This window comes from Marmota monax, unplaced genomic scaffold, assembly GCF_021218885.2.
Source record: "Marmota monax isolate L192 unplaced genomic scaffold, Marmota_monax_Labrador192_F-V1.1 WCK01_AAM20220418_F8-fsc00011, whole genome shotgun sequence".
Lineage (NCBI taxonomy): Eukaryota > Metazoa > Chordata > Mammalia > Rodentia > Sciuridae > Marmota > Marmota monax.
The window spans coordinates 3677455-3691386 of NW_026693082.1; the positions used below are offsets into that span (position 1 = coordinate 3677455).

A 13932-nucleotide genomic window follows, 5' to 3' on the forward strand; every position below is an offset into this window, starting at 1 on the left:
TAACTTTCAGCAGACAAACTTAGCACTTGCATTATGCCAGCCAGAGGGCTAAGTACTTCCTATATTATCTCATTTAATTCTAACATGTCTGGGGATGGGGTTCATTCACCTTACACAGCATGTGTGAGGTGCACAATAATAATAATTCCCCCAAACAAGCTTATGATGTCAGTGCTGTCCTTTGTATAGATGAGAAAACCCTGACTCAAGGAGATTCTTTTGCCATGAATCCCATAGGTGGTAGATGGCAGTAGGCAGAACCAAGACTTAAGCTCTTAAGTCCTTGTCCTTAAACTATAGATTTTATTGCCTTTCTATATCTTAACACATTCTAAAATCGGCTCTTGATGTCACAACACAGGCTTCTTAAAACATCTGCTTTCTGGCTCATAAGCTTTTACCCCCAAATTACTCATTTTAATGTCTAAGCAGTTATTATAGAAAACAACCCTTGTAATGACAGCTGAAGTGCTTTCAGTTGCCTGGTTGATGATGGCCACTCATTTGTAGTCTTTCTGACACGTCAACCAGTATAGGTTTTCCAACAGGGTCCTTGCATTCTCTGTGATGGTGATAATTATAGTCTCTGTTTCATAGAAGTTCTGCGATAATGAGGTAATACATATAAAGTGTATATAAAACCATGTCCCATAGGGAAGTGCTTAGGAACTTATCTATAAGGAAAATACAAATAGAAATGATAGGCCACACATCTTCTACCAGGGATAATCTTCTGTGTGGCTCTAGATAGTCTCTGAAAACACATTTTTACTTTTCTTAACTTTACTTGTTTAAAAACCTTTTCCAATTTACGAAGGAATATTTGTCAATAATATAGCAATAAGTGATCATATTACATAATTCTCAATGAGGACAAGGCATATGGAACATTAAAGGCCTAAGGGCATGTGTGCCCATGTAATATTTTTAAAAAGCCAGAGTAAAAATCCAAAGCTTTGATTTTTTAGACATGGGAGGCAGAATTTCAGAGATTCAATGCTTGTGATAACATGCTGAAGAGCCATAAGAATAAGATTACCAGTAATGAGCCTGTAAAATGCCATCAGTCTATAAGAAATGACAAGGTAGACTTCTGGTTTGTAGATAACAGAAAACCCAGGCATGAGCCAGAGAAAGTGAGCTGGGAGGAATGACTGAATCCACTCCAGAAATTTCATGTCAGGTTCAAATCTGCCTTTCTAATTATGGTTTTCACATTTCTTCTCAGCCCAAATACAATGATCAAACCAAATTAATCTTCTGGCATGTCCTTTCTAAAACTTCAATCCATAAATATCCCTGCATCACTCTGCCACATCTTTGTCTCTTTCCCTTTCCCTTTCCATTTGACTTTCCAGAATCTTCAGGATATATTCATATCCCCCCTCTCTCTCTTCTTGAAGTCGTTGAGAATTGAATCTGGGGCCTCATGCATGAGAGAAAAGCACTTCACCCCTGAGCTATATCCCCAGCTCTCAACAGGTGTTCTCAAATTAACTACTGACAAGAGCAAGCCTAATAGGATGAGCAAGTGCTTTCCCAAACCTGTCCCCAAGAGGACTTTTGCTCCGTCCTTAGAGAGTTCACAGTGACCAACTCTGAGGATTCATATGGAACACCAGTGAAAAGCACCTTCTGCAATGCCACCTATTTAGTTCTTCTCCTTTAATTCCATTATCTGAAAATACCTGAGAAATAAATCTCTGAGCTTCATTTTCCTCATGGCAAAACTGAGAAAATTATGATCATTATGTAGAATGGTTGTACCGACTAGGAATAATGTGTGTGAAGGGATGAACACAGCTTTGGACAACAGACAGGGAATACTGGTGAAATTCATTATAGCTATTATAATTGAGCAGACCATTGAACTGAAGATGGCAAAACATTCTACAGGCTTTTGGAGAAAGTGTGAGGAAACAAGGACTAGTGACTAGAAGCTCATTATGAGGCACTGCCTGAGGAGGCCATAGTCTAAATCCTACACACCCTCTGCATCTTCTCAATCCACCATGTTCTGCTTTTTCACTTAAAAAAGCACTGAATTTACATTAAACCCACAGATTAGATTCCACTAGATTTCGAAAAATGACCTACCAAGTCAGTGGAGACATATACAAAATGTAGATGTCCACGCATAGGTTCTTGTTTTATAGATGCCATGTATTATTTCTCTATTACCTAAAGATCTTGTATCAGGACATTAGTTTCTAGATTCAGTAATACAAATGCCCCCTCCCTCTTTCTAGTGCTATAGGTAGGACCCTGTACTTTGCACATGCTATGCAAGTGACTAAGGCCAAAGAAAATTGGAAAGGTTCTGTCAGTATTCTCAAGGAGTGTTCCCAAATTGTGTTACTGTCTTCTGGTGTCCCTAATCCTGGAAGCTAAACTGACTCTTGCTGAACAGATCTCTATAAAAAATCCAGCATCCTATGACTCAGCCTTTTAGTTTAAAACACATAATGAAATGTTTGATAGCAATTATGGGAGACAGTTACTTCATTAGAAACAATTACTCATCAGGTTCACTGTAGTACTATGAAGAATGGGAAAAAGAAAATCTCACAAAGCATAGGAAAGTGGGAAAGAGGCATTTGGCAAATGAACTTGTGCTCTGTTCTCAGGACTTCGTATGAAATATTAATAAGGGCTGTTGTCTGAACATTCACATTGGGCAGTGTGCACTTCCTCAACTAACCAGTAATTACATAATAGAATGCGAGAAGTTTCTCATTAGTAAGTGAACATTCATTTTTGGCTTGTGATGAAAGCCTCTTGTATAAGATGGCCAGTTTTATTTGGCTTTGTTGAAGCTCAGAGTTCTGCTAAAGTGGTCCTTGGTCAAGTGGTCTTCTTTAAAGTCCTCATTTTATTCAGGGTTTGTTTGTGGTAAATTAAAATTCTCTGTAGCATGCTTGCTTCAAGCCTGCATACCCATACACACTGCACAGAATACATGATAAGAGACACAGGAACACAAATTGTAAGTATATTGAAGAACAACGTGGTAAATATTAAAACATGAGGTAAGTGATCATATTTCCAAAAGTAGAAGTCTTCTTAAATTACCATTTCCTTCCAGACATCTGACCTACATTTTGCCCCCAGGAAATGTTGACTTTCAATTGAATCGTTAAAGCTTTCATTTTGTAGATAGAAAACAAAATACAGGACATAAAATTGTTATAGCATAAAAATAATAGACATTCATGTTGGTAGTCAATTAAATTTGGGTCCTTGAGTACAGTTCTAATTAACTACCATTAGCAATTGTTTTGGTTTTGTCCTGTTAATTTTACATACCCCACTGATGAACAAAACTATGTTTCTCCCAAATGATGTATCCCTGACACATCCCTAATGATTCTGGGCTTCCTTTCCTTGCCAATTTGCTAACGTAAACAATAGAGAAATGCAATTAGGCAAGCTGCTCTCAGAGTTCCTAGAGGCCTCTGCCTTTCCCTGCTTTTTAGGCCACCCCTCCTCCCCACAGGAGCAAAGAGCAAATCCCACTTAGTCCTGGAGTGGTCAGCTTTCTCTAGACACCCCCACTAGTGCTTTCCTACTGGGGCAGATGAAGAGTGTTTCAGAAATGGGACATCAAATTGTCATTGAGAGTGGCAGGGACCGTTATTTTCTGTTTAAGTTCTAAAGTATGTAATTATTTTAGATTTCAGGCTGACCTACTTTATAGAGCTTTGGAAGTGGTTCCTTGAGGGTCCATCTATGTCTATTGGGTTTTTCTTAGAAAATTTACCATTTTAGATAAGAAAGGAAAAAGCTTTCCATGAGTTGAGAAACCAGCACCATTTTCTGCATCCTGAAGGGACTAATTGGCAAAAGACCAAATAAAACAAGCAAGGTTTTAGAGCCAACTGGGTAGGGAAGGATAAAGCCTTTGCGGGACAAAGGCTGGCAAAGTGGGTCCAGGTTGACACCAGTGCTGGTGGGACTATTGTATTTTTTTTTTCTTTTGCAATGCTGAGGATGGGATCCAGGGCCTCATTCAGATTATTATTTATATGAAAGCATTTTATATTTATAAACTGAAATTTTCTGTTAATTTATCATTAATCCTCAGAGTTAATGGTCAAATTTCTTTATGATTTATAAAAGGCAGAAGGGAAATATCAGTGTACAACAACTGAGAAATTATTTCAAGCTTTTTCAAAAATAGAAAATGTAATTTAAAGTGATTTTCTCATTTAACTCCTTCATAGCTATGTATTAGAGGAAAGGGGAGGACCGGCAGTTGCCATTTACAGAAGGGGAAATGGAAGCACAGATTAAGTAACCAGACAAGGTCACACAGAAGTCAAGGACAGCACCAAGAATAGAACCCATTTCCTTGATTTGATTTCTGATCTTTAGCCCTGAGACCGTGTGATTGGCATTCTACAGGCACATATATGTAAGTAATTATCAAACATATTTGATTTTACATAATTAAAACAGAAATGTTAAAGACAGATGGTGTTTATTTTTTGCATATGGTTGGTACCTAATATTTGTGTAATGAGGAGATGATCGCATTGTATTTAGATTGAACAGCAATGATGTGCAAAACTGGTTTCTATGATGTGAGCAATATTAATGAAACATTAAGTAGCAGAAATTTCTCTCTACAAATTTTCATTAGCCATCACCGATAGTGGATAAAGAAGTGAGATTTTCATAAAGAACTCAGTTTAACCTAACATTTTTTCCCAGTAGAGGGGACTGATTTAATCTGTTTTGCAGGTATATCTTACAGTTGATCAGTGTTATTACTCAGAATATGATTTATGACAGATAGAGAGACAGAATTAAGGCAGCCTATGCTCTAAAGAACACTTGCTCTAAAACTGCAGTAATCAAAGACTGCAGTCTTTGAATCTCTCTGTAGAGACCTAGGTACATTCAACATTTAAAAAACAAGCCTTAGTTTTATATTATTAATTTTTTTTGTGTATGGTACCAGAGATTGAACCCAGGAGTACATTCAGCCTTTTTTGGGGGGGCGGTGTAGCTGGGATTTAACCAAGGGTCACTTAACCACTGAGCCACATGCCCATCTCTTTATATTTTATTTTGAGACAGGGTCTCGCCAAGTACTTAGGGCCATATTGCTGGGATTACAGGCATGCGCCACCATGCCCAACACATCAAGCCTTTTTTATTTTGAGGCAGGTTCTGAGTTACCCAGTCTGGCCTTGAATTTGAGATCCTCCTGCCCCTGCTGCCTGAGTCCCTGGGATTACAGGTATGGCCATCACACCGACTTAAGCCTTAGTTTAAAAACTGTGACAAGACAATTCAGAAACAACCAGTAGCTCTGGACATTAATGGGGAGGTGACCTAAGCTAATGGAGAGTGCCAGTAAGATGACCCAGCAGAAGACTACTCCTTATCCTATGACTAGATGAAAGTGAGCTCAAAGACCTGTTCAGTCTCAGAAGCCTCTAGTCATTTATCTGAGGGTTTCCTTGACATACAAGAATAAAAGCAGTCTTTCAGCCTCTTAGATTCTTCCTAAGAAAACCAGAACTGGTAAACTAGAGTATAAACAAATGATGCCAAGTCTGCCCTTTCTATATCTTCCCCTATCCTCCAATCCTACATTGTCTCTAGTTCCCTTAGAGACTAATAACCTCCTTGCCCTTTTTTAAATTTTTTGCAATCTTTTTTTAATTTTTCAGGTGTAGATGGACACAATACCTTTTACTTATTTTTATGTGGATCGAGCCTAGTGCTTCACGTGGCTAGGCAAGCGCTCTACCACTGAGCCACAACCCCAGCACCCCACCCCCCCCAGAAGCTTAGTAGTCTTACTTGTTTCTTCAAAATGCAGGGGATATGTGAAGTTCCAGAAATCAAATGTGGGCTGGCTGAACTGGTGGCAGCTATTCCACAGGCCCATTCTACCCCACCCCAGCCTTAGCCATTATGCAGGGCAGAATCACTTCCTCCCATGACTGGGAAACTAATGAATGGGGTAGGCCATGTGACCTGGGAGAGTTACTTCATTCTCCCTTTGCATCCTTCAATTTATTCTTCCTGTTACTTTTGCCTAACTTTTTTATAGTTCCTTAATTTTATCTAATTCTGAAAAAGTCCTAAGTTATATTTTCCAGAATTCTATGGCCTTTCCCCCTCAGACCTACTAGATTTCCATTTTCAAAGCTGAGAAAGAGTGCATATTATCTTCCACAATTTCTGTTCATTTCTCAGAAATATTTGGTATAGTTTCTCACTGTCATAAGAAATTCCATAGCAGGCAGAAGTTTCCTTCCAAGTTACTTAGAAATCTTGGGTCTTAGAGAAATGTACTCCCCTCAATGGTAGCAATCAGTACAACCTTGCATTTCCACAGCACTGTGTATTTTCCCACTTATTTCATCTCATTTTATCCTCATATTCTCTCTGTGAAGTGTTTAATTATTTTATATGAGCAGAAGCTGTGAATTAGACATGTGAGAGCTACTAGAAACTTAACATCATTGTGGATGATAAACATGGAACAGGTTTAGCAGATTTATTTAGAGCTCTCTACCAATTGTTAAGATGAGAAAAATCCCCAAACTCCTCATTCAGTCTTGGTAACCTATTTTAATATCAGTAAACATTTAAAAGAAATTTCCTAGTTCTCTTACCAACTTAACACCCAAATACACAGAAACGTAAAAATCACAGAAAGAGTACAGTTTATTTCTTCTTGGTTCGTTAGCTGTGTGAATTTAAAATAACCATCTTTTTCTCCCTTTTATTCCTAATGGCTTTTGAAAACTTGATACATAAAAATCTATAAATTATATATAACACTGGCATACTATATGATGTTTTGAAATATGTGTGCATTGTGGAATGTTTAAATCAGGATAAGCATACCTGTCTCCTCAATAACTTATCATTTCATGGGGAAAACTTTCAATATCCTTTCTGATGAGATATTCAGTACATAATTGTTATCTATAGTCACTCTACCAAGCAACACCACATCATAGCTTCTTATACATATTGTGTAAGAATGAATTGTAGGCAAAACCACAGTATTACTTCATTAAAACAAGTCATTTACATAAAACATTTTACTACTTCTTTTTAAAAAGGAGGAAATTTCTAGTTGAGCAATAGTTCTGATAATTTTAAATACATTTACATATTTATCAGACTCCAGGAAAGATAATCTAAATTTGGTCCTTTTTTTTAAAACCTAAATACGTAAAGTAGCTGACCATGTTAAGTCAATTAATTTTGGGCTATTTAAAATAAATATAATGTGTCCTCAAAAATTAAACTGCTATGGTACTGTGGTACCTGCCTATAATCCCAGCTATTTGGGAGGCTGAAATAGGAGGAGGATGATGAGTTCAAAGCCAGCCTGGGCAATTTAGTAAGACCCTGTCTCAAAGTTAAAAAAAAAAAAAAAAAATAGGGATGGGGATAGAGTTCAATGGTAGAGCACTTGCCTAGCATTTGCCTAGCATTCATCAATCCCTGGGTTCAATCCCTAGTACTAAGAAAACCAACTAAATAAAAACAAAAAACCTGTGGCAATATATAGAGTTGCCCTTTAACTGGAGTCTCAAGTTAATTTATTGGTACTTGGGATTGAACCCAGAGGACTTTTAGCACTGAACCACATCCCTAGCCATTTTTTTTTTTTTTTTTTTAAAATTTTGAGACAGGATCTCTATAAGTTGTTTAGGGCTTTGCTGAGTTGCTGAGGCTGGCCTCAACTTTGTAATCCTCCTGCCTCAGCCTCCTGAGTTACTGAGGTTACAGGTGTGTGCCACTACACCTGGTTGACTCTCAAATTTTAACACTAAGAATCAGTCTACATATTTATGAGCAATGTATAAGCATTAGTTGCTCAATCTCCTTTGAAGATCAACCATATGTATCACTATGCAGATATATTACTATACAACTCAAAAGTGTTACAGAACATTCCTTTTTTATGTCAGTAATGAAAATTCCTAAGTTAATCTAGTATATAAAAACATTTATATAAAGACATAGTTGAGAAATTTTAGTAATTAAAGAGGGCTTCATTTATCTATAAATGTTAGTTTTTATCTTTCTGACAGGGTGAAATAGAGTTGTTTTATTAGTTTCCTAGGGTACAATGATCTTGTATACATTTCAGAAATATTTCTAAGTACACTAATTTGACCACCCAGCACCAAACCTGGGCCTGTGCAGGTAAGCTGTTCCATTGGTATACACTCACTAAAGAATAAAAGCTGCTTCTGGATGTGCACAGTTTTGGCAGATAATTTGAAACAACAACATATTGAAGAAATGAATTATCTCCAGCATGAAAACACTTAAAGGTTTCATTTCTGATCTGTCCTGTGAGTAGCAAAAAGTGAATGATTTTAATAGAATAATTCAAATGCCCAACAAATATTTAAGGCTATGCTCTGAGTCTTGGAAGAATTCTAAAAGGAATAAGATGTCTTCTCAGGCCTTGGTGAGTAGTATTCCATGAAACAGGAGGAAAAATCCCATATACCACAAAGAAATTAAAAAGAGTGCTAATTTTCACAAAGTTTTACTTCAGCTCCTATCATTCTCCAAATCATAATTTATCAGCATCATGCAACCTCAAATTACTTATGTCACTCCTTGTTATTTTTTAATAGTTGCAACTAAAATTCAATTGATATTAAATTTAAATTTTCAATTCTAAAACAAAAAATTAAAATATCTATAAAAGACTGTTATTCCATAAAAATTCAACTATATACTTTTATCCTATTAACGTCAAGTTTTTAGTTATTTTAAATGTATTTGCATGTTAGGTCAGCACATATATCAAAGCATTATGAGAAAGAGTCTATAAATAGGGGTTCCTACCTTCACTTAGCAAAATAATACAAGGTCTTATCAGATCTCACTGTATTTTGAGTGAAATATCTATAGTGGTAAAGAGGGTATTAAAGACTTTCAAGTTCTCTATACTTCTCTTTTTAGAAAATGACACTCAAATGAGAAATCAGATATGTGTGGAAATAGCTACTTCTCAGGAATTCCGTAACTCACTAGTAATTTTCCACTATTGCTACGCCCTAAACAAAGGATTAAGACACAAAATGAAGAGTTGGGAGTTGCGGGAAGAATCTAGAAAGTTAAATAGCCTCTTCTATCTGTTTATGCTAAAATTATGCCTAGTTTACTTTTTATCAAGCTAATTTTCTTTTTAAAACAGCAGTCTTCCCACTCTGCAAGTGGAGTTAAAAGCAATAAAGAAAATATTTTGGCATAATGATAATTCTTGGGCAGTTTCAATAATACCTTATTGTTGCACCTATCAATTCTATTCCTGTTTTTCAAATGAACGCTCATGAACTATATCATTGGTATCATCCCTTCAGACTAAACAAAAATGGGAAAAAGCAAATGGGGTTCAGTCATCAACAGGATGCAAGGAAATGCTGCACGTCCACAGAGGGTAGGGGTGTATTCATTCAGCAGATACACATTGAGCATCTACTGTGTATCAGACACTCCCTAAAGATACAGGGCAGTTAATTCATAGCTCAGAGGAAGAGAAACATGTGCATATCAGTTGATTTTGCAATGGTGTGAATAAAGTGCTTTTCATACTGTTCAGGGAGAAATGAGGCAGTTGGGTGGGTTCACAGAGAAGGTGATATAAGAGCTGAGCCTTGGGGTTTGATAAAGAAGGACTTCTTATGAGGCAGACAGTGGGTAGAGGTACATTTCAGATAGATGGAAAAGCATGACTGAAGTTCCAAAGTAAGAAACAGTTGATCATCAGTGTTGGAAAGATCTTGAATGGTGTCCAATGAAGATAAAATGAAAAGTGGGAAGACCAGTATAACTGACACAGTGGGGTAGCTGATGTCTGGGGATCCTCAGCTGGGAAACAAGAGGGCTGAGGTTATAACTTGAGCAAATGACAGCTCATAAGTGACCTTAGTTATATCCCTGTGTTCCTTAACTATACACTCTAGAGAAACGTGTGTAAGAATGAACCAGTGCTGAGGTATGTTTAGTAGGAAAGAGAAGGCTGGAAGTGTAGCTCAGTGGTAGGGAGTTTGCCTAGCATGCCTGAGGCCTGAGTTCCATCCCTAGCACCACATAAAATCAACTACTTAAAGTAAGGAAGAGGAGTAGCTCTTGCCTACCTGTTTCCAAGGCAAGGAGAGCCTTTGCCTTAAATACACTGCACGTTTCCTCTGTAAACTCCTAACTGTATCCATTAACCTTAATTTGAGGTGGCAAAAAGTATTTAAAAGCTAGTTAAGAAATGAACTGTCCCTACCTTGCTTTGGAATGATTATGGTTACAGGGGCTCCAGGACCATGTGATTACAGGTTGAGGGATTCCATACGCGGTACAAGTCAGGATTTGTCTGCTGCCCAGTGGGTAGAGAGTTGGGTCTGGAAATGATGACACTGCCTTTTCGTAAATCTGGGGTTTCACTGGAAAGGAGATGAAGAAAAGGACAGAAGTCAAGAACTGTTCTGATGACTTTCTTCTGGACCTTACATAAGGGACTGCAGTCTCACTGGTTTTAACATCAGGGAAACAAAAACATTACAAGCCCTCATATCTGTCAAGAAAACGTCTATTTTTAAAAAGTGGAAGTAGTTTGAGAACATTAATAATTTGATTCTAAGGTATATACACTATGATTATAGTTATAAAAATCATGTTGCCTATGGAAGATAAGCAAACAAGAAATAATTGAGAGGTACAGAAGTGTTTTTTAAAACAACTATTTAAAAATTTGAGCCAGGTGCAGTGTTGCACACCTGTAGTCCCAGCTACTTGGGAGGCTGAGGCAGGAGGATTGCAAGTTCTAGGGCCAAGCTGGGCAACTTACTGAAACCCTATCTAAAAATAAAATGTAAAGGGCTGGGAATTTAGCTCAGCAGTAGAGCTCTTGCCTAGTTTGTGCAAGGCCCTGGGTTCAACCCCATATACTGCAAAAATTAATTAAATTTTAAGTTTTTTTTGGCATTATTATAATGACTTTTGAATTGGATAAATCTTCATTAATTTTCCCCTTATCAGGACCCAAAGAATGTACAAACTGTAAACTTACCATTTACAATTAGAGTGGCAGTGAGGTTTTTAAACACATTTGACTGCCTTATGCCCAGCAAGATTGTATAATCCCCTGCATCCTCTGCAGTTACGTCTTTGATAATTAAAGAATAGCCATGAACCAAATAGCGAGCAGATATCTCCGTTGCAGGTGACCCATCTTTTAGCCTGTGGTTAAAACATGATCAGTAAGTCACTTCATAAGCCTCTCTGATATCACTTTGATAATATGGCCATTTCAGTATATAAGCTCAAGTTGGTCAGTTTCAAGCCTTGACTTATCAACATTGGTCTAAAAATTTATTCACCAACATTGCAGTAAAGGCAGGTATTGTTTATAGATTGGGTACTACTTGATATGGATTGGCAAAGAGCAAAAAGCGAACCAAGGTAGAAAGAAAAGTGGTGGCTTAATGAACCCACAGGGATGCTGGTGGCCATCTTGAATTTAAGTATTAACACAGAGGTACAGGCTCTGATTCCATCTGAGATGTTTTTCAGAGCTTTTGTTTTTCAGAGTTTTCCTTAAGGTTCCATGAGTAGTACAAGAGCCATTGTAAGTTAGATCAACTAGATCACTTCTCCAGATAAAAATAAAAATAGACGTTCCTATTGTGATCTCATGTGGAGTTCTTATTAGCTATATAAATGGGCACACCAGTTGTCCCTTTCATAGCAAAACTATAGTGAAATCAAGGTATTTTCCCCTGAGGAAGAACTATTAAGACACAAAACAAACAAACTATAAACTTAAAAGGAATTTTAAAACATTTTAAATATAGAATCAATGACTTGATGTCATCTAGTTACATGTAGAGACGTAAGTCAGGAGGTCTGGATGCAGGCCTGGCTCTGCTGCAAACTATACACTGTAAGACCAGAGGTTGAGCCTAGTGTCTTCAGATTTTCTAGTGATTTTCAGAGATCCCTTTTAAAAACTCTAAAATTTTGGGATTTCATTTAAATGCATAGTTCTTTAAGTGGGCATTTTTAATCTGTGAGGAGTTTATTGTGTTCTGTAAAAAAGATATAATATTGGAAATGGTATCAGTTTATAATCATGCTGGTATTACACAGTCTTGCAAACAAATCCCCATTATTGGTGGGGCTCAGTTCCAAAGCAATTAAAATGACAGTTATACTTTGTGATTATAGGGTCATTTTAGAATTGCTTTATTTCTAATCATTAGGTTGGTACTTTTGAAGATGGGTTGAACTATTTTTAGGCCCTTGCTACTTAGTTACTGAAAAAGTTAGCACGAACAGATAAGGTGACACTCAGGCATTGGTGTATCTTCTGGTCTCTAAATTACTAGAAAATTTAATGATTAACTGTTAACCCTTTTAAGATATTATGAAACAACAAAAAAGTTATGTATTCATGCCATTGCAATAGAAAAATAACACAAAGTTTTTTTTTAAATTCCCTATGAAATATTCAAGGAAATAGAAAACAAATATATCACTCCTGTGATATTGAAAGCCAAGTAATTTAGCTCTGGTTGAGGAAATTCCAAAATGCTACCATTTCTATATTGCATGGATTGTTATCCTAATCAGCTTTATACCTTACCCTTTGTTTAAAGTGTAATGACAAACCAAATATATTAGTGTTTAAAAGTAATTTACCAAAAATGCAGATTATAAATAGATCACACTGTTTTACAACAAGTGTTGTACTAGGATTAACAACAACAAAAAACTGTTTAAGTAATTTCTGAATATGCAACTTTCAAAGTAAATCCATTTGCTCACTCCTGCAAATGAATGTCTTGTCTCTATTAATGTTTGTTTTAATTCTAAAACAAGACTGGTACTTTCAACCCAGCTGTATATAAAAGAATTATTTTCAGCATCCTCATTACAAGGGCCCACTTCTTCAGAGTTAATAGAGCATGTTACACATTCAAGATGCTTCCTAGTTGTTGCCCAACACATCCCATTCAAAGAGTGTTGACATCACAGGAAGGTTCGAGATGAAGAAATTTGGTGTCAGTGAGGGACTATCTCAGCTGAAATGAGCAATAACCCCGCCCCCATCTCCTGTTTCATCGTGATGCATTTCTTCCCTCCCCTTCAGTCCTCCACCCCTCCACCACCCACAAGTCAACACAGCTTCTACTCTCCAGCATTGCCCAAGAATTTTCTCTGGATACTTCTTTCAGGAATTTAAGTTATTGGGCTTTTGAATCTTCTTACTTGCAAAATATGTCTTAAACTGATATGAAAATGGTTATGGTCCTACCATACAACTTCTGGTGAGGGAAATGCCTTCACTTTCATGGAGAGCCTGTAGGACCGCTTGCCTGCTATGGTTTCATGCACCTGTTGTTTCCGATGTTTCACAGTGATGAATGCTTTTTCTTGGAAAGGAGAAGTGATAAGTACATTAGAAAGTAATAAAAACCTTCCTGAACATTAAGGGAGGGTGCAGTCAATAAAAAGCTAAAGAGAGCTGAGTTATGATGGCACCAATCAGTGAACCCAGTGGTTGCTCAATGAATAAACTATGTTAAAAGCACCTTAGTTGATGAAATACTTTCAAATGAAACGGTGGAAAATCCTATAGACATAAAACAGTGTCAGAGCGACAGGAAACATCTGAAACATCTGTATCGTAGTAACAAAAAAGTGGGCAATATTTCTAAAAAAATCTTCTCAGCAAATATGAGTTAGATGGGAGAAAGTTTCTTTGGCCTTTAAAATAACCGAGAAAGCCAAAAGGATATAAATGGCTTTTGATAGAATTGTTCCATAGTTTTTGTTCTTCGCACTGTTTTCCTTTTCAACAATGGATGGAAATTGGTTTTTAAGCACTTTCTCTACAGAATTTTCATAGTGGAATTAAGCAACAAATTTAGGATTTCA

General features: G+C 36.9%; 1 protein-coding gene across 1 annotated transcript in view; it reads right to left on the reverse strand.

Annotated features, from left to right (window-relative positions):
- The window catches only part of Flt1 (fms related receptor tyrosine kinase 1), a 175427-nt gene that overhangs the window by 100555 nt on the left and 60940 nt on the right, over window positions 1-13932 (reverse strand). Inside the window, exons 8-10 of the mRNA XM_046454099.1 lie at window positions 13310-13427; window positions 11063-11232; window positions 10277-10436 (exon numbers count right to left, since the gene is read on the reverse strand). Of these exons, the coding sequence (XP_046310055.1) occupies window positions 10277-10436; window positions 11063-11232; window positions 13310-13427 (448 nt within the window). The remainder of the gene's footprint in view (window positions 1-10276; window positions 10437-11062; window positions 11233-13309; window positions 13428-13932) is intronic.